Source organism: Dromiciops gliroides, chromosome 3 (genome assembly GCF_019393635.1).
Source record: "Dromiciops gliroides isolate mDroGli1 chromosome 3, mDroGli1.pri, whole genome shotgun sequence".
NCBI classification, from domain to species: Eukaryota; Metazoa; Chordata; class Mammalia; order Microbiotheria; family Microbiotheriidae; genus Dromiciops; species Dromiciops gliroides.
Window position 1 is genome coordinate 420,895,424 of NC_057863.1, and position 26,941 is coordinate 420,922,364.

The 26,941-nt window shown below is 34.6% G+C and overlaps 1 protein-coding gene across 7 annotated transcripts in view; it reads right to left on the reverse strand.

Moving 5' to 3' along the window:
* GULP1 (GULP PTB domain containing engulfment adaptor 1) overlaps window positions 1-26,941 on the reverse strand; it is a 370,363-nt gene that overhangs the window by 34,278 nt on the left and 309,144 nt on the right. For 5 of the 7 annotated variants that reach the window (XM_043998701.1, XM_043998704.1, XM_043998705.1 and 2 more), the window contains 4 exons: window positions 19,344-19,481; window positions 13,049-13,165; window positions 12,771-12,794; window positions 12,252-12,344 (listed from right to left, as the gene is read on the reverse strand). In XM_043998701.1, the coding sequence (XP_043854636.1) occupies window positions 12,252-12,344; window positions 12,771-12,794; window positions 13,049-13,165; window positions 19,344-19,481 (372 nt within the window). The remainder of the gene's footprint in view (window positions 1-12,251; window positions 12,345-12,770; window positions 12,795-13,048; window positions 13,166-19,343; window positions 19,482-26,941) is intronic. The other 2 variants (XM_043998703.1, XM_043998702.1) reach the window with 1 other exon arrangement.

Sequence of the window (26,941 nt, forward strand, 5' to 3'; positions counted from 1 at the left end):
AAATTAAAATGGCAAATAGTTTAAATTTTGTCCCTCATAAATTATGTTTTTTCTTTATTATCAAATTGATTAATTGTAATCCAGTCAAAAAAAAAGTTGAGATTATGACACAATTTTCCCTGCACATTCTACCCCATATTATTGGAAAACAGCATTTTCCAATGTTATTCCAATTGTAGGGTAGGTCTGAAAACTAAAGATTCTGACCTTCAAGCAAACTAAATTAGGGGCAATTGTGTCTCTTGGGTCTAAGTCTGGCTGCTAAGGAGATTAACACGGGAGGGAATGAGGTAAGGCAAAGTTGCATCAGTCTCACCTGGGGTATGGTAAGGCCCCAAGATCCCACCTGCCAATATTGCTGGTGTTCCCACGCTTACTTAGGCAGAGATATGTAACACGGATGTCTGGGCCCTGTTTTGATGGAGGGTTCAGAAGGCAATTTGACTCAAGTAGGTATTTTCAGGCCAGGAATCAATATAGGTTCCCCCTCAGAGAGTTCAAAATACATCCCATGGTATGGCCTCTGATCCATTACCCTTCCCTCCCATTCTCAACTTCAGGGAAGGAAGGAAGAGAAGACATAGCAGTGGTACAAGGTGTGACTCTGGAGATGCCTGTGGGGACAGCTGTACTACCCCCACTCCCAGCATGTTGAAACTATGGAATAAAGTGCTAGAAATTTTGCCTAGTTATGGTTGTACTTTAGTGTTCTTTGAAGCATCTTTTTAGCAGGAGTTTTAAAAGAAACTATCATTGTAGAGATGACTAAAAAGAGAAGGCATGACTTATAGCATCAGTTATGCAATTCTTCAAAATCTTCCTATTTTCTTCATTTCCAAAGCACTGATATATCCATTATTTCATTTAACCATTATAATCAGCTCATAAGAAAAGTACTCCTAATATTACACAAATTGGAGAAACTGACACATATATTAAATGCTTTAGTCAAGTTGAAGAATCAGCTAGCAAGAAAACTGTGTCAAAAATTCTAATCTAATTTTCTTTAAACTAGATGACTCCATTTTTCTTCATCTTCTATATAAATGAATAATTATATGAAAATCCAATTTTCTGGGAGTGAGGGAGAATTGTGGTCTGAAGCAGCTGTGGAGCAATGTGCATGTTTAATGTTTCATGGTTCTTCACATCTGGCTTTTTGCAAAATTGAGGTTTAGTAGTCTCATCTTTCCTATCAGAGCTTTCTTCAATAGTAGGTGAGAAAATAGGAGGCAAAATTAATTATTGTTTACCCAAGGCTACCTTTCCAGAAGGAAGGAAAGGAGGAAGGAAGGAAGGAAGGAAGGAAGGAAGGAAGGAAGGAAGGAAGGAAGGAAGGAAGGAAGGAAGGAAGGAAGGAAGGAAGGAAGGAAGGGAGGAAGGGAGGTAGGTTAGAATAAAGGAAAAGAGAGTTTTTCTTATCCATAAGTATCCTATCAAACCTACTTACTAACCACATACAAGGGGATAAAAAAGTAGAATTTTACCCAGCTACAATGACTTCAATTAAATGGGTGATGGATTTTATTCATCAAAAGAAAGCCCAGTAACCTTCAGCACTTCAATTTTATTCATTTAACATCCTAGTAATAATGTAAATTGAATGCATGCTGCTGGCTCCAAAATGAAATAAGTATCTGTGCACAGGCACACACACACACGGAGAGTAAAATGAAGAATTTGATTTAACTCTTTGTGTTAGCCGTTATAGAAAAGGGTCCATCTGCTGCAGTTATTTGGTGGATGAGAGCAGCGTTGACCCCATTTTCCAATATAAACACGAGAAGCACTACCATGTGAATGTAATAAATGAAAATCAGATTGTTCCTAGATAATTAGTACCAAATGGTGGAAAACCCAACCTCTAATCTACTGCCAAACCACCAGAACACAGAAGAAAAGCAAACAGCACAGTCAAGTAATGGAAATTTCTCTGTGCATCTAAATGACTGTATAAAATAAGAAACCAAATTCCAAAAATCAGTTAAAATATTTCAACAGTCCCAATATTATATAGGGTTGTAGTAATATCGACACTCTCAAAATTGGTAACCACATACGGAAACCACAGTTTTGGAACTACAGTATGGCGCCTAGTACACTGTAAGTGCCCCCTTTGTGAACGACAACAACAGAAAACCCACAAATGGGAAAATCTGACCAAAAAAACCCACTATGTACATCCATACAACCACCCCCTTGTACATGAGTGATCCTGACTCATCATGCCTTTGAGGTGTTGAAGAGAAATCAAGAAAGGGGCAGGGAAACAGTTTGATCATCTCTCTCTGTTTAAATGGTTTACTATCACTTTTTATTTTAATGTTAAACAAGTTTGGTTTTTGTTATGTCATATTTTTTTTGCCAGCTCTGAATTACTCCATGATCTCATTGATTGGCAACATTTACCCTGTTAGGGTGTTAACCTGGATCATAAAAAAAAAAAAAAATAACCACAAAGTTCTTTGGTACAAATACTGGTCAAATACACAAAAATGTCTTGATAAAAGGAACTATATAACCATGTATTTTATATGTGTTATTTTTAAATTACCCTCTGAGGATTATAACAGAATCAAATTTATATAATTTGTAAGTCCGATGAAAAACATCTATGTTTTTAAGCCCTGTAAGCTTTTGCTTTTTTTTAGAGATAAGTCGTATTACTAAGGCACTACTTCAAACTCCCAGTGAAGACTTAATAGTTCACATAAAAGTCTGAAATGAACTGTGCTTATGAAACCACAAGAGCATGCCTAAGAGTACTTCTAGAAGTCTACAACAAAAGACTGAATCTAAAAAAATAATTCTTTCAGACTTGCCATAAAAGTCACATTTGTGATACAAAGTCATCTGGAAAAAAATAAATTATATTTAATGAGAATTAAATGTCAACATAAGGCATAACTTAGTGTTTGTGCGATGGTGAAACTTTTTTTTTTTTAGGAAGACTGATAGAAGAAAAAAAACCATGTATTTAAGGTGATTTTTAGAAATGCATTCTTTTATACAATGGATGTACTGAACAGATCCACAACTGAGATTAGAGACAGGTAATGATGGTAGTTGCCTAGGGCATAATAGGCAAAAAGATACAAAATGGAGAGTAATTCTTTTCATGATTACATTTTAAAACACAGCCATATTTTAACATCAGTGAAGTATATTCTCCACTGTATACAGCTATTTGTTTTATGATGTCTAGTTCTATGTGGTAATTTATTATTGTAATTTAAAATTTTCTAACAGTATCTGAAGGTCCTAAAACTTTCACCTTCTGTTTTTGGCCAGACTATATGCTGCCCTCTAGTTAAGACAAGACATTTTAGTGAGGCACATTTTCCTTCTTCAGACCCATGTCTCTGAAGCAGAATAAGAATAAAATGTAAAAATAATAATAAAATTATTATGGAGGCAAAAAAAGGTCAAGAATCTCAAGGGAAATAATGAAAAAAGTGGGAATGAAGGGAGCCTAGCAGTGCTAGTTCTAAAATTAAATTACAAAGCAGTAATTCTCAAGATAATTTGGTACTAGGTAGAAAATATAGAGATTAATCAGTGGAAAAGATTAGCTATACAACACATAGAAAAAATGTAACCAGTGCTCTAGTATTTGATAAACAAACACTCCACTTATTTACTGGGATGAAGACTCACTATTTAACAAAAACTTCTGGAAAAGGGCCATAGTTTAAATAAGTCTGCCAAAACCACATAAATGTCATGTGTTGGGTTTGGATAGACTACAGGTCAGCAACTAGAAGCTTGTCCTTCAATTTCTGATTATAATTGACAAGGGTATTTGAGTTATCATATGCAGTCAAGTAAGTAGTAGATATTCTTGTTTTTTGGTGTTTGGTTTTTGGCAGGCCAATGAGGGTTAAGTGACTTGCCCAGGGTCACACAGCTAGTAAGCGTCAAGTGTCTGAGGCTGGATTTGAACTCGGGTCCTCCTGAATTCAGGGCCAGTGCTTTATCCACTGCACCACCTAGCTGACCCCAGCAGTAGATATTCTTTTCTTTTTTTTTTTTTTTTTTTTTTTTTAGTGAGGCAATTGGGGTTAAGTGACTTGCCCAGGGTCACACAGCTAGTAAGTGTTAAGTGTCTGAGGCCGGATTTGAACTCAGGTACTCCTGACTCCAGGGCCGGTGCTCTATCCTCTGCGCCACCTAGCTGCCCCAGTAGATATTCTTAATAAATAAAAAAAAAATCTCTAAATGCCACACACTAGTTGACCAGAACTTACCTTTACATCTATGATTTACTGTTGAGTCAAATGAGGCCTGAGACAACAACCTAGAGTTGTTTTGAATTTAACTTATTGTTATTAGAGATTTTGAGCATTGTTCATATGTTTTTGGTAACCTGTATTTCTTCCCTTAAAAACTAGATTTTCATATCTTTTAACTATCTTTTAGGAAATAATTCTTATTTTGATGTTTTAAAAATCAGTTTCCTTTACGAATGCCTTTAAATTTGTGCAATCCAAACTGCTTATCTCCTGTTATCATCTACCTTTTAGTAAAAAACTCTTCCCCTATCAATAGTTGCAAAAGTATTTTCCTTCTTTCCTTTTATATTTGGGTCCTGTAACTATGTGTTATTGTATATGGTATGAGATGTTGGTCTAACCATTTTCTGCCTGATTGTTTTGCATTTTTCCCAGAAGTTTTTGTCAAATAGTGAGTCCTTTCCAGTAGTTGGGATCTTTAGATTTATAAAACACTATGCTACCACGTTTATTTTATTCTATATGTTGTTTACGTAATCTGTTTCACAGATCAACCTCACTATTTTTTAACTAGTAACAAAATAGTTTTTGATGATTACTGCTTTGCATTATAGTTTGAATTAAGAGACTGTTGGGGGCAACTAGGTGGAGCAGTGGATAAAGCACCGGCCCTGGATTCAGGAGGACCTGAGTTCAAATCTGGCCTCAGACACTTGACACTTACTAGCTGTGTGACCCTGGGCAAGTCACTTAACCCTCATTGCCCCACCAAAAAAAAAAAAAGAGAGAGAGAGACTGTTAAGCCTCTTTCCTTCCACTTTTCCCCCATTGTTTCTCTTGAAAATATCGATCTTTTGTTCCACTGGATAAATTTTATTGTTGTTATTATTTCTAATCAATAAATAATAGGCAATAAACATTAAATGCCTACTACAATGTGCCAGGCACTATGCTAAGTGGTGGAGATACAAATACAGAAAAAAGACAGTTCCTATCATCAAGGACATTACAATCTAAAGGGGGAAGACACACAAAAGGAAGTGTGAAATGGAGTGTATTTAATGAGGGGGCATGATGGAAAAGTCTCAAAATAGTGCAGCCAAGTGAGAAATGAGGAGATGTGGGAGATGAGCTATTTGTTTGGAATACATGACCCCCACCATCTAATCAGAGAGGCAGAGGTTAGTGATGAGGTGGAGTACCACTGTTGCTGAGACCTTAAAGCATGATGAGGTTATCCCAATAGTAAGCTTCCTGGGGCATGGTGGAGAAGTCAGAGAAGTCCCCAACTAATGCAACCAGGTGAAAAATGAGGAGTTAGATGTCTGAGTTGAGCTCTCTCCTGAAATGGAGGTTTGGCTTATAGTTCATGACCCTACCTTCTAATCAGAGAAGCAGAGAGGAAAGAAAACCATTGTTAGTTTATTGGTATAGCATTGAATGAGTAAATTAGTTTAGGTGTTATTGTTACTTTTATTATACTGACTAGCAATGAACATTTAATAGCTTTCTAATTATTTACTTTTGTCTTTAATTCTGTAGTTTTATTCATCTACTTCCTATAGATAGATAGAAATACAGATGATAGACAGATAAGCAAGGTGGACTCTCAGATATTTTATACATTTTATAGCTATTTTAAATGGAATTTTTCTTTGTAGCTCTTCTCCCAGAGTTTTTTTAGTTATATGTAGAAAAGCTGATAATTTGTGTGGGTGATATTATGTTCTGAAAGTTTGCTGAAATTATTGTTTTAATTAAATTTAGATTAATCTCTAGGTAGACAATAGTTCATCCAAAAATAAGTGATTTCATTTTTTGTTTCATTTTTGCCCATGCTTATTCTCTCAATTTCTTGTTTTTGTTTTATTGCTTTAGCTCAAATTTCTATAACTTGATTCAATAAGACTGATAATAATGGATCTCCTTGCTGGTCTCCTGATCTTATTAGCATGATCTCTAATGCTATTCCATTATGTAGAAAACTAGCTCTGGGTTATAAATAGATACAATTCACTAAATTAAGAAAAGATCAATTTACTTCTATGAGTATTTGTGATTTTAACATAAATAGGTATCATATTTAAGTCAAAAGTTGCATCCATGGGTATCTTGTGATTTTTGTTGTTTTTATTATTAATATGGCTTATGATATTTGATCATTTTTCCAGTATTGAACTATTCTTGGTATAAATACAACCTAGCCATACTATATAATCCAACTAATATGTTGCTAGAGTTTCTTTCCTAATATTTATTTCAAGTACTTTGAATATTTGATATTCATTGGTGATACTAGGAGAGCTCTAGAAGGCTTCTGGATATCTTAGGTTGTATAAAGGCACTTATTTTATTTGGAATTTTTATCATTCTACATACTGGTACTTTTTTTAGCTGTTGAATAATACATGGGAGAGCTGGGCTCCACTTGAGAACTCTCATGTACTCCTCTTAGCCATATGGGCTCTATATGTTCTTGACATTGGTGCCTCTCTTCTTTCTCTGTATCATTGCTCATGCACTCTCTGCCATGTTGGAACAGACCTTCTGTCTTCCCAGGACCCTTAGGGTCAACTACTAAAATTCTCCTTTCAATGTCCAGTTCAGGTGTCACTTCAAGAAGCTATTCCTAACTCCTTCAAAAAGATATAATCTTGGGGAAGCTAGGTGGTGCAGTGGATAGAGCACTGGCCCTGGATTCAGGAGGACTCAAGTTCAAATCCAGTCTCAGACCCTTGACACTTAACTAGCTGCGTGACCTTGGGCAAGTCACTTAACCCCAATTGCCTCACTAAAAAACAAACAAACAAAAAGATATAATCTTTCTCCCCTAAGTTTTCTCTAATACATTCTAACTTGTACCATAGTAATTTGTACATATGTTTAGGTTTTCTTACTCTCACTATAACTTTCTCTAGACTACACTTTTCTCCCTCCCTCTAGCACTGTCCACCTATGAAATGTCATGCTAGGGCCCTGCTCTCCTGATTGGTGATTCTCTCTTGTTACAAAATTTTAGGAAGGACTCCAGTCATATTTTATTCTTCTCTCATCTAGACTTTACACAGACTCAGTCTCCTTCTCTTTACCTTCTAGCATTTCTATAGTTACTGTCTTCCACCTTTAAAATGGAAGCTTCTCTTAGCATAATGTATATGCCTGCCAGGTATTATTAAATCCTTAATATATATGTGTGTATGTGAGTGTATGTGAGTGTGTGTGTGTGTGTGTATGTATACACACATATACACACACACACATATACATACATATATGCCTTTTCTCCTTCCCTCCTTCCTTCCTTCCTTTCTCCCTTCCCTCCCTCCCTGTCTTCTCTCTCTCTCTCTCTCTCTCTCTCTCTCTCTGCTTCTTTTTCTCTGTCTCTCTCTTTCTCTCTTCCTCCTCCTCCTTCTTCTTTTCCTTCTGATTATAAGCTTTTTTTGTTATAGGGGTTATTCTTTTCTCTTTGTATTTTCTATCTACCACTTAGCCCAATGACTTGAATATAGTCAACACTTCAAAATATTTACTAAAGTGAACTGACTTCCAAGCATAATTTATGCCTTAGCTCTTAATTATGCTACCTTCATTTACCATAAGAACACCTGGGCCTTTTGTGAAATCTCTGATTTCAATAATACAATAACTCCTGTGTTTCTAAACTAACAGAAACTAATCAACATTATGATCACCAATAGGCACTTAAGGAATGTCTAATATGTATTGGCCATTATGTCAGGTACTGTACAATTTAGACCTTCACCATTTTCCTATTGGACATCTTAATGCCATTTGACTTTCAAATTTTATAATGGCGGTCACAGGAAAAATATTATTTTTCAGTATTTACTTTTCTAATATTCTGCTAAGAGATGCCCATTAAATCAGAATTATCTATATTAATAGAGATAGCATAGCACTATCTGCCACATAGTAGGCAATGGAATAAATGTTTGATTATTGATTATGTAAATCTTGTTATTTAAATATAATCTTCTATTTTTCATAATTTTCTAAAGGAGTCCAATTGAACTATTCAAACTATTAATCAATAGTATTAATTACCCATGAAACTTCATTTTGCTAGCAGAGTGATGGTCACCATAAAGGTTAATATATTCATAACAAAAATTTTAGATACTTTAGAATTTAATACAAAATATCATAAGCTTGGAAGATAAAAATCTCAAACTTTAAAATATTTTGGGAATTCTTTGGGGGTAATTTTTATTATATTAAATGTAATGGGGGTTGTAATTTTTAAGGGTCATAAAATAAAGAAGTTTAGAAGGGAATGGTACTTGAAAGGTTGCATAATCCAATAAGCTCATTTCACAGCTGAGGAGAGAGACTTAGAGTCCAAGGTCTTACATGTAATGGCTGAGACAGGACAAGAAACTAATTCTTTGATCTTCAATCCAGGGCTTTTTTCTTATGTTTCATAGTTAAACATCTTTGTCATTAAACTATGCTAGGGCCTTCATTAAATGCAGTTGGAAAACAAAAGCTAAAAATAAATAGTTAATTCATTTCATATATATATATATATATATATATATATATATATATATATATATATATATATATAAAATCTTTTAAATAATGGACCACTCAGATTCACAAGAACTTTTCTAACACTGGACCCAGGATTTTCTTGGTATAGGGAACTCAGATTAGGAAACTCCCTTTTACCAATGTAGATTAGCACCTTTTCTGGAATATGCCTTAGATAGATACCCAGGGGCACTAAGAGGTTAATTGACTTGACCAGAGTGACCTGGTAAGTACGTATTAGAGACAGTACTTGTATCCAGATCTTTCTGGCTCCCATGCTAGCTCTATTTCCACTGTGGCACCCTAACTCTCTTCTAATGAAGCGCATAGTTAGGTATAAGATAGGTAGATAGATATTATATATAGACTATGTATAGAGGGTATATATAGCAGGCAGATAACATAGATAGCAAAGACTACATATATAGTATATGCAGTCATCTACAGTATGCTATATGCTATCTTTAGTATATACTGTATATACATGATAAATATCCATCATATAGTATATATGATACTATATATAGCACACTATGTGTAGTATATACTATATATGTGCATGCATATTATGTATAGTGTGCATATGTATAGCATATCCTACATAATATGCTGTATGTATAACACTTCTAATGAAGAGCATATTTAGATAGAGAGATATATAGAGACTTTATATAGTATATATATATATATATATATCAGGCTGATTATTTTAAATTATTGAATGTTCTTTATCATGCATATTTTTGGCAAAATAAAAGAAACTGGGAGGAGAGGAAAGAAATGTTTGTTACTTTCCATTTTCTTGACTGTTTTTTTCTTTCATTTCTATGCAGAACCAATTTTTTACAATTGCTATTTTGTCATATTTTCTGTGAATAACTGATGGAAACTAGGAAAGCTCTATATCCATCACATTAACAGATCATGGCATAACAAGGCTGTCTTAAGAATTAGATCTCATAATTTTTGCCAACTGCTACATCATAGATTTGACCACCATGAATACTGATTGAGAAATTTGTTCCTGGTATCTCCAATGGGAACTATGAACATGTTTCCCATTGAATCATGGTTATAAATTATGGTTAAAATTCTATAGTATTATTCATAATGTATTTCATTTACTTCGGGTTTAATTAAACAGGGATCTTTTAGACTGACCTCAAAAATTAATTATATTGTATAACATTTTGTTTCTGTGGGAAAACACATTTCAAGTTTCAAATAAGTAATTTTAACATGAACTTTTAGACTACAACCCATTTGTAAATTGGAAACTAACTGTATTGTGGCGTTTAAGATCATATTACTTTGGATCCAAAAAGTGTTTTAGGTACTATTAAGGACCCTGCTGTGGTCAAGTCAGTTTTCAGTTATTCATTCAACAAATATTTAGTCATCCTCTCCTATGTCCTAGGCACCAGAATATATCATGTTATGGCTTTACAGTATGGCAGTCAGGAAATGTGTCGGCATAACTCAAATGCAAGGTTATAAAGAAAAGTACTTTGAACTAGATATAAAGTACTACATAAGCTCTGAAGAAAGATTACTTCTGACAACAGGAAATAAGGAACATCCGAGCATTTTTTGACAGAATAAAATATAATAATTAGATCACAAAGTCAGTATTTTAGGCTTTAGTATGTTAATTACATAGAAAGCCTTAAATTATTGAGTTATTATAAATATATTTGGTAAAAGAAAAGAAATTGGTAGAGGGTACAACTAGCACTATTGGCAATATAGAACCTAACCACAATATATAACCACAGTTCTATGAGTAAATATGTTCATAGTTCCAACTTGGGCTGCCAGGAACACATTTCTCAATCACCAATTATGATGGTCAAACCCATGATGTAGCAGTCTGAATAAATTATCATAAGAATCAATTCTTAAAACAGTCTGGTTATGTTGTGACCCATGATTGTGATGGGCCAAGACATTCCTTTATTGTTTAGTAGTTATTTGTTTACTGAAATAATGTAACTAAAAAACAATTTTTAGAGATTGCCTCACTATTAATATGGTTGACCACAGCATTTGACCTGGATCTTCTAAAACAAATAAAAAAACCTGGTAGGACTCAAAAGGTAAAATTGAAGAAGTTTGGGAGGGGAATAAAAGAAGGTTAGTATTGGTATAAATGATCAAAACAGGAAATATAATTTTCCCATTTATATTTGGCTTAGATGAGTATTAAAATGTTTCCAGGTACTTAATTACATACCATCTAGTGGCAAGAAATGGGTCTGAGCATCTTAGGTGGAATGCGAAAGCTAAACATGGAATTTGAACTTATGAATAAACTACAAAATGAATGATTTACTGACAGTATAAGAATTGACTACAATGACAAGTAATTGCTATGCCCAAAACATTAGTTTCTCATGCTGAGGGATTAATTTACTCATTTGGAAAATCATTATGCAATACAATAGCCCAGGTTTTGCCAAGTAAAAAAGCCATTTCCTGGGCCACAGCTTACTACTTTGGGACTTCTATTAATTCTCCCACATCACCACAGAAGGGTTCATTTAATTTAGGGACAATGCACTAATCAACAGACCTCGAAGTCCAAATATAACTATTATAGAAACTTGCTGAATCCACAACAAGGCCCAAAATCACAACTGAGGATAACAACAGTTATCCAAATTAATATTCTTTTAATGTGTATATCTTGGACCAAGTATTATAGGTGAAGAGTGAATAGAAGAATTGTAAATTAGGCTAGAACACATTAGGGAAATCCAGTACTTTTGATATTCCTAAACTGTTTACCTGTGCCAAAAGCCCATCTCTGAAATAATATTCTACCAGTTCTGTCACATGACTACAAATCACAGGACACCTTGTTGTCAGCAGAAATAAAATGACAAGTAACCAGAAGGGCAATGGAAAGATTCATGGAGGGAATAATGAAATTGTGGGTAATGACTTGTGGGTAAATTCATAAAAGACATTGTTAAGTGACTGGGAAAGTCAGTTAATATTGTTAGTCCAGTTAGGGCTTAAAAAGGAGGTAGAATTACCATGTGGCAAGGATGGTATGATCATGAGTATGATGAATGGTATGATCATAACAACAGTTATCCAGAATAAAATGGATCTAACTGATATGGCCCTTTTGACCTGAATTCATTGGAGAGCCGGCTTCAATGACAAGACCACCAGGTTTCAGATCCTGCCTTGCACATATGCTGGTTGTTTATCCTAACAGTGTTCTAAGCAATTCTTCTAAGTTCCCGAAAAGAGCAACTAGCCTTGCTTGAGGTCATCATTTCATTTCCTTATACTAAAAAAATCATTGGTCCAGCTCCTATCCCTTTCTGTATTGGTAAGCTTTCTATTTCTCTGTGATTTCAGAGATATGGGAAAAACCACAATATATACTTGTGCAGAGAAATGCAATATATTTTATTTTCCCCCAGAACTAGCATAGGTTTTACATATACTTACTGGAGATGTTGATATCTGAGTTATTCTTAGCTGATTTTCCAAATCCTGGACTTTATTTCTGAGTTCTGTATTCTCAGTTTCTAGTTCTTGTATCTAAAAAAACGAATGGTTATAGAACATCAACTCAGAAATGTATTTTTTTCTTAAATACCACAAACTCCTGACTGTACTCTGGAATGATCTTTCTAAACTTCTGCTTCTCCATCATTTCACAATGTAATGTACTATTTCATGCACGGGGATAAAGTTATGTAGGTAAAGCCTGGGAAACAGCTTAGAGCTCCAGGTCACAAGCAATGCATGTATTTTAAATTCTGCAATACTTGTATTTTGGGCTAATTTCTTCTTCCTGATTGCTCCCATCTTTCTGTTTTTCTGAATTTACTTTGCAAATTGTACCCATAATCTAGGAGTATAACCACAGGACAGTGAAACTTGCTTATGATGATTTTGAAGAGAGTGAGGGGAAGGGGTAATTTAATAACAAAAGGAATCTGATCTGCGTGGGAAACCACTTACCCAGCATCTGCTCCTTCTGCTGCTCTGATCCCCATGAGAAGCATCAGGAAGTGAAGCAAAGTCACATGAGAACACTAAGTTCTTGTGGGAATTCAATATAAAATGGTTAAAAACTGTGCAGGGGATCAGAAGGAGTGGACAATTATAGGAACAAAATGAAAGCAGTTCCAATCTGTGTGGGGAAATGGAATGGTAGGACTTCTCAATTTGTTTGATGGTCTGCAAGTTTCCCTGTACTTAGATCAAATGCATGTGATCAACAACTTTAGGTTACTCACTCTTTTCTGCAACCCTGCAATCTGTTTTCTTGTTTCAACGTCTTTTCCTCCAGATTCTAAAAACTTCCTGTAGGCCAGATCGAAGGCTTGACCAATCGTTAAAGTTATCTCTTCAGCCTTTGGGCAAAACCAAACAGAAATAATTAGCTTTGTAGTAAGACTATCTCCAAGATCAGACTACTGCCCTGGGAGGCAAACATTCACAAGAGAGCTTGGGTGAGTACTGAGTGGGCAAAAGAAGGATGGAGAGAAGGCAGGACTGTGGCTCACTCTACTCCATTTTAAAATCTACTCTTTGTCAGCTCACCTTCAGAGGGGTGAGGGGGAGGTGAAAAGCTACAAGATTAGAGGGCCACTGTTCTGCCCTCTACATTTTATTTATTCCTTTAAACTAATCTTTTAAACTGGCAACAAGGTGGCCCAGTAGAAAGACTGCAGGATCTAGATTTGAGAAGACTTGAGTATGAATCCTGCCTCAGGCACTTTATAGCTGTGTGACTGTGAGCAAGTCACAACCATTCTGTGCCTCAGTTCCCCCATCTGTAAAATGGGATAAAACCCAGGGTTTTATTTACCTTGCAGGGTTATTCTGAGGATCTAATGAGCTAACATTTGTGCTTTGCAAATCCTTTTGAAAGTGCTATATAAATGTTATCTATTATTGTAGTCAAGCAATTAGCCAAATAACTAGTATTTATCACCTATTATGTGCCAAATACAGTGCTACACAAAGAAAGTTCAGTCTAATGGAGAAAACAAACATTTATTCATTCAGTAAACATTTATTAAGTTCCTTTTATATGCAAGGTACTGGAGAAACAAAAAGAGTCAAGAGATAAAACCTGCCCACAAGGAGTTTATAATCTAGTGAGGAGTTTATAAATAATGTAAAAATAAGATTTATATAAAACAAATTGGGTGTAATCTCAGAAGGAAGGCACCAAGATTAAGGAGAACTGGGTAAGGTTTCTTGAAGAAAGTAGGTCTTCAGCTGAGATTTGAAGAAAGTCAGGAGGCAGAGAAAAGAAGGGAGAGAATTCCCTTAATTTACATAAGTATTTAGCATGATCCTATTCAGTTTGTTTTCCCTTCCTTGGAGTAATTGATTATGTGGCATCTACTAAGGTCTTAGCAGAGTAGCAGCATGTGGAGTGGGGAGCAATGCCTTACTCTGACTGTGTGACCCTGGGCAAGACACTTAACCCCTTAGTTCCAGAAAAAATACTAAATTGAATTGGGCAGAGACACTTTCCCTGCCTAAGAATTCCCTCTACTAATGAAAACACATGTCCAGGCCTCTAAGCACTGTGATAGGGACATGGTCTTTTTGCTAATTTCACTACTAATTCCTTCTTCATCTATTCACTTTCCCTTGACATCCCGAGTTAGCCTGCCCTTTCCTTTGCCTCTGCCATACACTGCAATTCCTTGCTCATGGCAGGCATTAAAACATTTTTGTTGAAATAATACGGAATGTGTAATTGTAAAGTGTTGACCCTATTCCACAAGTTATATTCAACAAGTCTTATTATTGTATGGTAGCCTATTAATTACTTTAAAATTTGAAAAGGTTATGCTATTATAGAAGAAACAATTTGTGTACATGATATGCCAATGTGTGTGTATCTATCTATCTATCTATCTATCTATCTATCTATCTATCTATCTATCTATCTATCTATATATCTTGACTCGAGTTAGTTGGGATTTAAAAATATATTTTTCTTTATTAATACACATTCAGCTCTTGAGACTGTCAGTGAGAGAGTTTATTGCTTCATTAAACGCTGCATTTGAATGTCCTGTTGATATCCTAGTCCTAATACATCTAAAACTGAACTCATCTTTTCCCCTAAATCTGATTCTCATTTTAATTTTCTTGTTTTTGTTGGCAAAATAACTATCCTTCTTATCAACTGGGCAGGAAACCACAGGGTTGTATGTAATTATGTCCTTTCCCATATTCATCCTAAAACCAATCCTTTGCCAAGTTCTGTAGAGTTAATCTCTGTAATGTATACTCCATATCTTGTATCAGTACCTAATAGATAGATATGTTCCTTAAATTGTGAATGGTGGGTTGCTGTGATGTGGCTAAAATTATAGCTATACTGTCTAAAATTCTAATGAGTGGTTGCCAATAAATTAGAAGCTTTAGCAAGAGTTTGGACTTTTAAGCATTTATTAAGGGGCATAAGAATTTGGTGAAGAAAGAGAAAGAAGCCTAGATGCCTACATCTATCTATCTCAGGGAACCAGCATTTCTAGCTCCAATCCCCACGAGGTCCTGAAGAAAGAGAGAGAGCCTTGCCCCTTCTTCATCCCACAAGCCTCCTCTCTAAACTGGGAACATCAAACATCACTTCCTGACACCAAGGAACTGACTTTCCAAGCCACATGGCTTGGCCTCAGATGCCTTCTCCTCGTGGTGGAGCTTTCCTACAGTATCTCTCCAGCAGGGGGTGTCACTCTTATTGTCACAATTGAATGGACTCTCACATTTATTCCCTCCTTTACATTCTTACAATAATCCTACTTTAGGCTCATATTGGCTCTTACTGGGATTATTAAAATAATTTCCAAAGTGGTTTCCTTTCCTACAATCTCTGTTAACCAGCAATGCAACCATCATATGACTAACCAAGAAATCATCCAGACATATTACTCTCTGATCATGGAACTGCTCTGCTCAAGAAATGTCCAGTGAGAGGGAAATGAGCAGAACCAAGAGGACATTGTACACAATATCAACAACATCGTAAAATGATCAACTGTGATAGACTGAATTCTTCTCAGCAATACAATGATCCAATACAATGCCAAAAGACTCATGATGGAAAATGCTCTACACATTCAGAAAAAGAACTACAGAGTCTGAATGCATATTGAAGCTTACTATTTTCACTGATTGTTCTGATTGTTCTCTTACAACATGACTAATGTGGAAATATGTTTAACATGCTTATAATGTATATTATATTGCTTGCTGGCTTTGGGAGGGGGAAGGGAAGGGAGGGTGGGAGAAAAGTTTGGAACTCAAAAAAAAATAGTTACATGTAATTGGAAAAAGTTAAAATACATTTAAAAAGAAATGTCCAGTGCCTCTCAATAACCTACTTCATAAAATATGTAATTCCTATCCTGAAATTCAAACTTGTCCATAGTTTGGCTTCCATCTTCATATACTATTCCCTTTCCCAAATTCTACAATGCCAAACTCACTGCCATTTCTTTTCCTCCACTCCGTCCTAATCTTTTCTATATCTTTGCCTTTACTCATGTGGTTCTCCATTTTTGGAATGGACAGCCCTTTAGCATGCAACCCTTAACCTATGACCTCCCCTTTCTGCATTCAAAGTATATTCAATTAATCACCTAGCCAGAAATGAGTTCTTCCACCTCAAACTTCTCATAAACTTTACTTGGATCTCTCCCTTACACTTAAAATATTCTGCCATACATCATACTTACATACATGCACTATTTTTCCTCAGTCCTCCCAATTGCATCAGAAGTTCCTAGAGGACAGGTTCTGTCTTTTTTTTCTTTTTTGTATGCTCAGCTTGAAATGCAGAACTTAGCCTATGTCTAGTTTTTTATATATGTTTAATTGAATTGAATTCAGTGTTATTTATTTCATGAAAGCTGTCCCCTTACTTTAATTATAGATTCAAGGTGTTTTAGTAAATCAGTATTGTTGTTCAGTTGCTTCCATTGTGTCTCTTTGTGACACTATTTATTTTTTTGGTTTTGGTTTTTTGTTGGTTTTTTTTTGGCAGAGATAGTGGAGTGGTTTGCCATTTTTTTTTTTTCTCCAGCTGAGGCAAACAGGCTTAAGTGATTTGTTCAGTAACAGAGCTAGTAAATGTCTGAGGTCACATTTAAATTCAGGCCTTCCTGACTCCAGGTATAGGAATTAATCCACTGAGACCCCTAGCTTCCCTAATAAATTTTCTTGTAGTTCTTGTTGTTGTTGTTGAGTTGTGTCCAACTCTGGACCATTACTATCTGTAGGATTTTCTTGGCAAGGATATTGAAGTTGTTTGCCATTTCCTTCTCCAATAGATTATGGCAAATAGAGATTAAGTGAATTTCACAGGGCACACAGTTAGTACATATCTGAGGTCATGTTTGAACTCAGGTCTTCCTGACACCAGTACTCTATTCACCAACCTACCTAGTTGGGTGTCCTCCATAACTGTATACTCTCTCATCTCCACTTTTAGCTTCCTTGGTTTGATAAAGTCAGCTTACTTTCTATAAGAAGTCTTTCCCAGTCTTCCTTAATCTTGTTGCCTTCCCTCTTAGACCATCCTTAAATTAACCTATAACCTTAATATAACCTGTTGTGTACAAAGTTGTTTGCATGTTGCTTCCCTTATTAGACTGTGAACTAATTAAAAGCAGGGATTTTTCCCCTTTTTCTTTAGCACAGTATCTGGCATATAGTAGGTATTTAATAAATGGTAGTTAACTTCAAAAAAGCATAAAAGGGAGATCCCAGAAAGTATATAGCAGTAAGTTTGATATTAATGGAACAATTCTAAAAGAAATTATTAAATGGATGGTTTGTGAGCAATTAGAGACATTGGTGATCACAAGGAACTAAAAAGTTTTCATTCAGCCTAATTCCTGTCAAACTTCATTTTCTTTTGATAGTGTTATTAGGCAGGTAGAATAGAAAAATGTGTGCAATATATTTCTATTTAAGAAAGGCATTTAAAAAATTTCTCAGGAAATGCTGTGGACAAGTAATATGGGCTAGTTGATTACATAGCTAATTTACATGGGTGTCCATTAAACATTTGATAATTGTACCCAAATGTGCCAATGGATATCTCTGTTGAATATTGGATCAATATCAATCTAAAGGATGATTCCTAGTGGTGTGACATAAGATAATATCATTTGTTCTATTCTGTTGATAATTTTAAAATGAATAACAGATGAAAATATAGAAAATCTCATTAAACTTTCAGGTGACATAAAATTGGGAGGTATAGCTGATTTACATTGTTTTACAGACTCAAGATACAAACACATTTTAAAAGGCTGGAATAATGGGCCAAATCTAATATTATCATAGTGTCTGGCACATAGTAAATGTTTAACAAATCTTTTCTGAATGTAATGGCACTGTTGACAGAGAAATATGATAGGGTAAATTATAAAGTTGAGAATGTTGATTTAAAAAAAAAAACTGCCTAAGTCTGAATGAGGAGCTTTACATGTGAAAAAGACTTAGGTGATATAGCTGATAGAAAGTCAGCACAATAGTCATTAACAGTTGGATGTGACTGCCAAAAACAGACATTCAGTAGTAAGGGGTACTAGTCGATGCTAGAGGGTCCAGAACAAGAAAAGCCATAGTTTCAGTTAACTCTGTGTCTCTGTCATGACTTGTCATCTTTTTTCCTTCCAAAAATAAGTACAATCACAAAGAATAAATAAATAGAGCAAAACAAGATTTTAAAGAAATATCCACACAATATCCATTCCTTACTGATTTGCACTGCCCCTTATTTAACAATAACTATGTTATTTAAGCACATGACCAGCCCTTTTTTATGTTTTATAAATTTCACAGCACTAGGCAATACAACTATAAAAGGTAAATATGGTAATGCTTATATTAGTCCATAGACAATGCTGGCAGCAGGTCAGAATAATTAACAACAAAATTAATCAGGCTCAGTCAAAACATTCTTTTGTCTGTCCCTGATATAGCAAATGATTATCCATCATAGGACCTGATTCAATAACTTTTCTAATTCTTGTCCTCTATAGACATTATTTGGGGTTTGAGCATTATGTGCCTATGAGTATTATGTGTTTAGTCAAGTATATGAAAGGGCACTAAAATGAAAATCACCATAGTTTTTGAATCATTAGTAGTGTTTAAGGCAATATTTCAGCTCTTTCCCTAAAGTCTCATATTTTTAAAATCATGAAATAAAATGTGCCATATCTTAATGATATACCAAGAAGAAAATTTCAAAATTTACTCTCTATGAAATGAAATAAAAACATGTACAAACTCCTTACTAAATAAAATAAATGAAAACATAACATAGGCATGATTCTCTGATAAAGTAAATTTGCCTGTCTGCATGTGTCAACAAACATGCAAATTTTGGTAAGCAAGGGATTTTGCTGTATGTTCTCATGTTGTAATGAATCTTTTAAGTATCTTCAGGCTTTATTCTTTCAGATATTTTTTAACATTTGTATGAATCAGCCAATTCCTGTACTCATAAAATGGAATAAATCTCCATGAAACATTTGGCATACTTACACACTTTTCACTGTCAAACACATAGCACAAATGCTTATTTGACTCAGAATCTTTGCATATGAAAGTAAATATCCTCTTGTCAGTTTTATCATCTGCACAAAATGATATCCTATGAAGCTGACAATTGTGCTGGACTTCCTGTAAACACATATTGAAATGAATAGGTTTGATGAGCATTTTTATTTACAATATAATTTTTTATTTCTAATGTACAGGATTAGTAATTGACAAAATGGAACTTTTATCTATTAAATGTTGTACATTATGGACATCACTAATTTAAACAAACTTATGCAATGAAAATGGAGTTTCTGGCATATGGAAGATATCTGAATTGAAAATTCTAATGAAATTGAACTATTCACGATTCTCCACACAGACTTCCTGATTTCTCTTCTGTACCTTTGCTCATGGTGGCCTTTAGGAGCAGAATGCCCTCTTTTTGTCTCTTCTAATTATTAAACTCCTATATGTCAATCTAACTGTTACATCCTCCAAGAAATCCTTCCCTTCTCCAATGTCTGCTGTCAGTGGGTGATGACCTTTCTTCTCTCATGTACTTGATCAAGTACTGTTACTTCATAATACAGTTATTTTTGTATGTGTAATAACCAGTAATCTTTAAGTTCTACAAAGGTAGTAACAATTTAAATTTGTACATATGGAATATGGAGGGCAGTGAATAAATGTGTGGTATATTGCCATGAATCCCCCCCAAAATATATATATATATATATATTAGAGGAACATGACATCTAATCTATAATATTAAAATATATTTATTTGTATAATTCTATAACAGTTATCATAGCATAATACAATATAACATTATATTTTATTGTATTATATCAAAGTATGATATACATTATAAGTTGAGTTCTTTATATAGGATTTTATAATTTTAATATTCTTTATAGCTTTCTATGGCATTATAAAATTTCCCCAAAGCAGTATTTATTTTTTTAAATAAACACTGAAGCATAAGATTTTAAAATTCATCTTAGATTTTTCACCTTGCATTTGCAGCAAACTAGAGAAGAAAGATTTTTTCATAGTAACTCAAGAATCTCAGATTTTCTATATTTTATATGAACACTAGGAAATTAGGGTCTTTAGTTAGATTAAGAACACAATTAAAGATCAGCTCTTGAAATTTCATTCTAGGTTGTTTTTTTTCTTTTTCTTTTCCTTAGTATCATGAACCACACCAGGTCTTTTGTATTTTCATCTCAGGGAAAGCAGACATAACAACCTCTTTTTTAAAGTGCTAATATAAATGATTCTTTTTATTCCAATTTTCTTTGCTTTGTACTTGGGGGAAGAGGAGGTAAATTGCAATGTAATATAGGCCCAATATTCTCAACCTGCATTAAAAATGGAGGAAGGGAGCAGCTAGGTGGTACAATGGATAGAGTACCTGCCCTGGGTTCAGGAGGACCTGAGTTCAAATCCGGCCTCAGACACTTGACACTTACTAGTTGTGGGACCTTGGGCAAGTCACTTAACCCTCATTGCCCCGTTTACAAAAAAATGGAGGAAAAGAGAAAAGGAATAGAAATGGAGAGAAGTATAAAAAACAAATCCAATGAGAGGGCCTAGAAAAGTACTTTTTAGTACAAATCTTTTATGGGAGAGGTGGGGAGGTGGTGAAGCTAAGCAAAAGCATATAGAGCACAAAGAGTCATACAAAATGATCATTTAATAATTTGGCAAAAACACAGAGTTCATCTATTGTTTCATTTACTGGATTATTTTGGAATTTTATTTGTTTTCATTGACAGTTTAAGAGAATTTGGGGAAGTTACATAGGCTATCTTTTTTATCTTCCCCCAACCCCCTTTTAAAAGGACCAGGGCTAAGATTTTATTTATACAAAGAACTCCTGGTATAGAAATTCTCTTTATTGATGTGGATCAAGAATTCATTTATAACCAACAATCTTTTTTTTTTTTTTTTGGTGAGGCAATTGGGGTTAAGTGACTTGCCCAGGGTCACACAGCTAATAAGTGTTAAGTGTCTGAGGCCAGATTTGAACTAAGGTCCTCCTGACTCCAGGGACAGTGCTCTATCCACTGTGCCACCTAGCTGCCCCCTATAACCAACAATCTTAAAAAGTTGCCTGGGGCACTGAGAGTTTAAGTGACTTACCAAGCGTCAGCCCAGGTGGTATGTATCAGGGACAGGGATTGTACCAAGGTCTGACTCCAAGGGTAGTACTTAAATCATGTTGCCTCTCTATGATATATAATGTAGAATAATAATTTCCTATTCAACTGTAATATTCACATATTTCCTACACACCATAAATTCTTGATTATTATCAATTAAGGGGGTGAATAGAAACATGGGCAAACTAATATGGCATAAAATAAAGATGGGCTATATATGGAGATACTACTTAGCAGATGGTCTTTTGAGAGTTGTTAACCCCCTCCCAAAAGCAGTGTCCTGTGACCACTATGATGATATGCCAGTTAATCATCTGTCACATTAAATATAAATAAAATATAAAGTGGTAAAATTGACAAACACAGGGAGATAGGGAACCTTTCAGAGATTACTCTTCACTTCCATGGCCTTCTAAATCTACCTTTTTGCTGTAATTAAACTATAGAAGAGAACTTTGGGGAAAAATATTATTAATAATATTTCTATTAACTTCACTGGTTTCCATACAGATAAGAGATAAGACTTGTTCTTACGGTGAAATTAGCTCTTAGTAATTAAAATTATCAAAAGCCCATAATGGGCTGATTGATGAGGGAATCAATTTTCTTTAATTAGAAGATATCATGGAAAAGTCTGTCAGCTATATGGCCAAGAGATGAATCTTGAATGCTATCATTTGGATGGAAACTGAAGACCCTTACAACAGTGGTGTCAAACTCAAATAGAAACAGGGGCTGAAAAACATGTTAAAATTACCAATATTTTATGGTATTTTGTTAACCATTTCCCAATTACATTTTAATCTGTTTCAAGGCACACTCAGGACTGTTGTGGGCTGCATGTGGCCTGTGCAACAGCATGTCTGACACCTCTGCTTTACGACTGTGAGATTCCATAATTTCTATAACACTTTATGATTTTAAAACCTTTCATATGGATTACCTCATTTTATCACCTTTTCCAGATAGTTTTTCTGACCAAATAAATAATTACCACATGTAAAAATTTAAATAAGAACATTTTATATAATTAGTCAAATGCAGACATGAATAGCAATCCATTTAAAACAATCAATAAATATACAGTGAGAGCCAGGGTGTGCCAGGCACTGAATATTACAAAGAAGAATACAAAAGCATCCATGACCTTAAGTCATTTATAATCTAGTTATGGAGACATGATTTTAGAGGCATGCGCTCTGACATGACATGACAGTAAAAGCTATGTGCCAATTTAGGGAAATAGAGGCAAGTAGATTAGCACTCACAGAGGAAGATACAAGTTTGCACTGCAGTGGTTAAAAAAGACTTCCTGAAAGAAGTGGGGTTGTAATTGAGACTTAAAAGATGTATAAGGTTTTTTTAAAAAAAGATGAGTGGGGAGGCAGCTAGGTGGCACAGTAGACAGAGCACCTGCCCTGGGTTCAGGAGGACCTGAGTTCAAATCTGGCCTCAGACACTTGACACTTACTAGCTGTATGACCCTGGGCAAGTCACTTAACCCCAATTGCCTCACACAAAAAAAATATATATATTAAAAAGATGAGTCAGAAAGTAAGGCTATTCTGTATAGAGGGGAACTGCAGAATGAATTGGCTTCTGATTTTATACAAGTTATTGCCTGAGTTTCTGCATATGGGTTGTTTGAATAGATAATAGATATAGACATACACATATATGCATACACACATACATGAAAAAGATATACGTTTATAGTTTGAATTTGTATCTACTCTAAAATCTAAGTTCATTAGCACAATCAGGTTTCCTGAATTGGTATCAACATTCACTTTAAAGCAAATATTTGATTAAATAATGTGAATTGATTATACTTATCTAATAAAATAACCATGGCAGCTAAAACCCATTCATAGAGAGTATATAATTCTTGTAATACTAATCTCTATTTGATTAAAAAAAAAGTTTTGGATTCTCATGTTGAGACTCTCCCATGTAAAGGCATTTGGTAAATGTCTCAGATATGTCCTTTAGGACAAGATCAAGAAATGTGGATTGGCTAAAAGTATGGGTGAGTTGATTTGCAACTAATAGAATGAGTACACACAAAGCATAGTGATTTATGGGGAGCTAGAGTAAAATCTCTAATGAAAAAATCTAGGGATCTATACTTGGCCAGCCATGTTCTACTCAATGTTTCTAACAATGACTTGCATAAAGCCATAAAGAAAGCATGCTTATCAAATTTGTAGGTGAAATAGATCATGGAGGGATAGTTAGTATTTTGGATGACAGTCTCGGGATTTCAAAATATCCTGACCAGGTAAAATCTATGTAAAGTCCTGAAATTGAGAAATATAAGGCTTGGGCCTAATGAGGCTTAATGTTTGCCTTTAAGTATTCATTTTATAGAGAATAAAAAGTAGGCATATAAGATTAGCAGAAAATTTTTAAAAATCAACATGAAAAAACACACACACACACACAAAGGGTAAAAAAAGGTGTATTTTCCAGACTAATGTTTAATTGGATTGGCATGTTGCCCATTGAACAGGTCAACTAGCTTACATATCTACAACAGGCACTGCAGATGGACAATGAAGTAGGTCTAGAATTGAATAGAAAAAAAAAAGTTGCTAAAATGTATTGAAAATAGGTTTCCCCAAAGACAATGGAGAATTACATGATGGTCATAAGTAGATTGTGGCAATGATGTGTGCAAAAAGTAATATAAGGGATATCATGAAGGTCAGAGTCATTAAAGTTGAACTAGATTAAAATATAATTGGGAAATGTTTAATGAAATTAATAAAAATACAATATGGCATAGATAATGTCAATCACTGTTTTTCTAAGTAAATTTGCAGCCAGTAGACAGCCCTTTCTATTTGGGTTTGACACCACTGATCCAGGATATGTATTATCCAAAAAAAAAAAAGAAGCAACATAGTGTAAATGAAAGATGACAGAAAGACAACCTCAATGTTGCAAAGGTGCCTTTAAATGATGACAGTTAAAAGAGGGCCTCTTGCATGGTGATCAGATCTTTTATGAAATGTACATGGGAGGTATGACAAAAATTACACAGTGTAAGAAAGCACAGTTGGCTTGTAATCTGTATTGATGTTAGGAATACCCATGATGATGATATAACAGATCTACCAGAGCACCAAACTATGGAATAAGGTGATGACAACATTCATCTTACATAAAGTTGTTATTCAATTTCTCAACAAGATAAAATGACTGATAAAACATTCCCTGGTTTTTATTTTCCATAGATTTATCAAATACTCTTTTGGGGGGGGGGCAAGGCAATGGGGGTTAAGTGACTTGCCCAGGGTCACACAGCTAGTAAGTGTCAAGTGTCTGAGGCCGGATTTGAACTCAGGTCCTCCTGAATCCAGGGCCAGTGCTTTTATCCATGGCGCCACCTAGCTGCCCCCTCAAATACTATTTTGAAGAAATTTGTTTCTGGCATTGCTGTTGTATTCCACTGATATATTTTATTTCTTTATCTATCTTTCTTTCTGGCCAAATACTAATTGGTTTTAAGCATAAATGTGCTATATACAATATGTTTTAAAGTTTAGTAACATATTAATCCACTTATATCAGCTTTTTTAGTCCAGTTTGCTTTCTGTAAGTAAATTTTGTTTTGATCTTAATGTTTTATGTTTAAAATTGATATTTTATTGGTACTGCACTAAAACTACAGATTACTTTGGGAAACAATCATGTTTATTTTCTTGATCTGACTCATTCATGAACAATTATAATATCTCATTACTTAATATCTTCATTTATTTCTGTCAAGACATGTTTACAGTTATATTTATGAAGGCTACATGTTTGCCTGTGTAAAGTTAACTTTAGATATTTAATTTGTTTTGCTGTTATAAGTGGGGTTTTTTTATACAACGTTTACTTGGCCTTTATTGGAAGTATATAAACCAAAAAAGCATTAGGAAAATGTGTACTATAATTGTTTTCATTTCTGTGGCCTTATATATTGTACAGTCTTGCTGAACTCATTATCCCAAATAGCTGTTTGCTTTTTTTTTTTTTGAGTCAGTTAAATTTTCTTGCTAAATAATATCATGGTGATTATATAGTTTGTTTCTAATATTAATTTGTAACATCAGATTTATCTTGAACTTTTCCCTCTCACGGTCCCTCCAATCTCATCTGTTCCTAAGTCTTTCTTATTCCAATTTGAAAAATGTATTTGTTTACATCCATCCCTTTTTTTATAAGAGAAATGACCCCCCCCCCCATTCAGGTCTTCATTACTTCCCACCTGAACTACTGTGAATTTCTCCTAATTTAACTCCCAGCTGTCTCTCCTCTCTATTACAAACTCCACACAGCTGATCATATCTGATCATTTCATTCTGCTGCTTGAAAATCAACTCCATAGCTTCATATTTGGACTGCTTTGTAATTTGGTCCCCAACTACCTTTTGAGGCTTAATTTCACAAGATTTCCCCTTTTGTACGTTATGGCCAAAGAAAGCCACTGGCTGTTCCCCAAACTTAGCATTTCATCTCCTGCCTTCATGATATAGTACAGGTTGCTCTTCATGCCTGTAGTACATTCTCTTCTCACCTCCACTTCAAATTCTTAGCTTCCTTCCTTCCTTCTTTCCTTCCTTCTTTCTTTCTTTCTCCAGGCAATGAGCGTTAAGTGACTTGTCCAGGGTCACACAGCTAGTAAGTGTCAACTGTCTGAGGCTGGATTTGAACTCAGGTCCTCCTGAATCCAGGGCCAGTGCTTTATCCACTGAGCCACCTAGCTGCCCCAAATCCTTAGCTTTCTTCAAGACTCAGCTAATATCCCATCTTTTAAGGGGAGTTTTTCTGATACTCATTATTTTTACAATTTTTAATGCATTTTTCAATACTCAGATTTTCAATATGTATATTTCACTCAACCAATGAATTAAAAAAGAACATTTACTAACTACTTATTATATGCCAGGTATCATGGCAATTCCTAGAAATACAAAGAAAGGTTAAAAAAATTAGTTTCTGTTTATATGTTGTGTCCCATAATAGAATGTAAGATTTCTGAAAGCAGTGGACAATTTTTGCTTCATTTTTTATTCTGTTTTTAAATATTCATCACCTATTGTAGTGTATTACTAAAACAAGCACTTGATAAATGCTTGTCAAAAAGGAGTAGTTGCATTTAATTTTTTTCTAACTTACTGTATTTGCTGGTATTCTTGATATTATGTCAGAAAAGAAGAGGTGAGAGAGAACAAGCCTCTGCTTTGTGCTTGCATTTATTGGGAATGCTTTGAGTTTTCTCTATTACATATGAAACTAAGTCATGGTTTCAAGTAGTACTTTTAATATTCTTAATGGAAAATCTCTATTCCTCTTCTTTTTTATGTCCATTTAACAAACCGATGCCATTTTCTCTAAAAGAGCCTTTTCTTAATCTGCCTGTTTCTTTCTTTTTCTTTT